The sequence below is a fragment of the Mya arenaria genome, chromosome 17, assembly GCF_026914265.1.
Source record: "Mya arenaria isolate MELC-2E11 chromosome 17, ASM2691426v1".
Lineage (NCBI taxonomy): Eukaryota > Metazoa > Mollusca > Bivalvia > Myida > Myidae > Mya > Mya arenaria.
Window position 1 is genome coordinate 48,282,784 of NC_069138.1, and position 2,586 is coordinate 48,285,369.

Genomic DNA, 2,586 nt, shown 5'->3' on the forward strand with positions numbered 1-2,586 from the left:
GACTAACTATATCTCGTGAGAATATTCGTTTGTCCTTTTGAAATGTATGAAAGTGTTGATATCCAATAAAGCAGTTGTACATACGGGATCTTTATAAGCCTGTCAGAATGATATCGCGAATATATTTACAATTTTAATTAAATGAAGTATGTTCGTATTTACCCATACTTAAGGTTAGCTTTTCAAGTACAATAAACAAACTCCTGAAAAATTGTATGCTACAAATATTCAGTTCGACAAGCAATATTTCACTTTCAAGCTGTTGTGTTATATTTTTGTTTAGGCCGAGTGCAAATGGGAATTTATGAAAAAGTTCCTGTGGATAGAGTTTAAAAAAGTAGCAGACATGTATTGAAATATATCCGCATGCCACTTTTAAAGTGAGAGAGAGAGAGAGAGAGAGAGAGAGAGAGAGAGAGAGAGAGAGAGAGAGAGAGAGAGAGAGACTACCTACCTACCTACCTACCAGCCGACCCACTCCAAAACTGTCTACCTGCCTTCCCACACATATGACCTACCTACCTACCCATATACCCACCTACCCACCGACTTACCCATATTCCACCTACCCGACGTTCAACCAATATATCCACCTACCCAACGACCTACTCATATATCCACCTATCTACCGTCCTACCCATATACCCACCTACCCACCGACCTACCCATATATCCATCAACCTTCCCATATACCCTACTACCCACCGACCTACCCACCAACAACACCGACCTACCCATATATTATCCTACCCACCGTCCTACCCATATACCCACCTACCCAACGACCTACCCATATACCCACCAACCCACCGACCTACCCATATATCCCCCTACCCACTGACCTCCTCATATACCCACCGTCCTACCCATATACCCACATACCCACCGACCTACCCATATACCCACCTACCCAACGACCTACCCATATACCCACCAACCCACCGACCTACCCATATACCCACCAACCCACCGTCCTACCCATATACCCACATGCCCACCGACCTACCCATATACCCACCTACCCAACGACCTACCCATATACCCACCAACCCACCGACCTACCCATATACCCACCAACCCACCGTCCTACCCATATACCCACATGCCCACCGACCTACCCATATACCCACCTACCCACCGTCCTACCCATATACCCACCTACTCACCGACCTACCCACATACCCACCTACCCAACGACCTACCCATATACCCACCAACCCACCGACCTACCCATATATCCCCCTACCCACCGACCTACCCATATATCCCCCTACCCACTGACCTACTCATATACCCACCGACCTACCCATATACCGACCTACCTACCAACCTACCCATATACCCACCTACCCACCGTCCTACCCATATACCCACCGTCCTACCCATATACCCACCTACCCACCGTCCTACCCATATACCCACCTACCCATCGTCCTACCCATATATCCACCTACCCACCGTCTTACCCATATACCCACCTTCCTACCGACCTACCCACATACCCACCTACCCAACGACCTACCCATATACCCACCAACCCACCGACCTACCCATATATCCCCCTACCCACTGACCTACTCATATACCCACCGTCCTACCCATATACCCACATACCCACCGACCTTCCCATATACCCACCTATCCACCGACCTACCCATATACCCACCGACCTACCCATATATCCACCTACCCACCGACCTACCCATATATCAGCCTACCCACCGTCCTACCCATATATTATCCTACCCATCGTCCTACCCATATATCCACCTACCCACCGACCTACCCATATATCAGCCTACCCACCGACCTACCCATATATCCACTACCCACCGACCTACCCATATATTATCCTACCCATCGTCCTACCCATACACCCACCTACTAACCGTCCTACCCATTTATTATCCTACCCACCGTCCTACCTATATATCCACATACCTACCGACATACCCATCTACCCACATATCCACCCACCTACCCATATACCCACCTACCCACCGACGTTCGACGGTCCGTCCGATAGACCTACTGACCTACCTACCCACTAACCACCCACCTATCATCCGACCGACCGACCTACCTTACCAACCGACCGACCGACCTACCCTTCCCTACCCTACCCTAACAACCTACCCATGCAAAACCTACCTACCCACCTACTCCGACAGACCGACCGACCGACCGACCTAACCTCCCTACCCTACCCAACCTACATATCCATGCAAAATCCACCTACCTACCTACCTACCTACCTACCTACCTACCTTTGAGCTGATATTGAATTGATATTGACTGTTTACATTTATTAGGACAAGACATAAAGAACGGAGACATGTTTGTTGTAAGTTCATGACATGTCCTTAGTTTGTATCCGAATGATGTGATGAAAATGATTTCAAACATATAATACATGATACAGAGCATGTTACCAAGATTAAGGCTAATATATTTTATTCACTTATCTCCATTTATTTAGTTCAAGTCAATAAATAACTTTTAAATGTGTTTGGCCATACGAATAAAGCCAATTTAGCAATTCAATTCGTTTAAAGCATGCCTGTGTCACGGTTATCTCTACATACG

The 2,586-nt window shown here is 47.3% G+C and overlaps 1 protein-coding gene across 1 annotated transcript; it reads left to right on the forward strand.

The window, feature by feature from the left end:
• Window positions 1–898: 898 nt before the first annotated feature.
• Window positions 899–2,193, forward strand: LOC128223565 (adhesive plaque matrix protein-like; the record flags this gene model as incomplete). The annotated part of the gene is made up of 2 exons (XM_052932841.1): window positions 899–1,459; window positions 1,798–2,193. Coding segments are annotated over 2 exons (957 nt in total), but the record flags the coding sequence as incomplete, so codon positions are not given.
• Window positions 2,194–2,586: the final 393 nt, after the last annotated feature.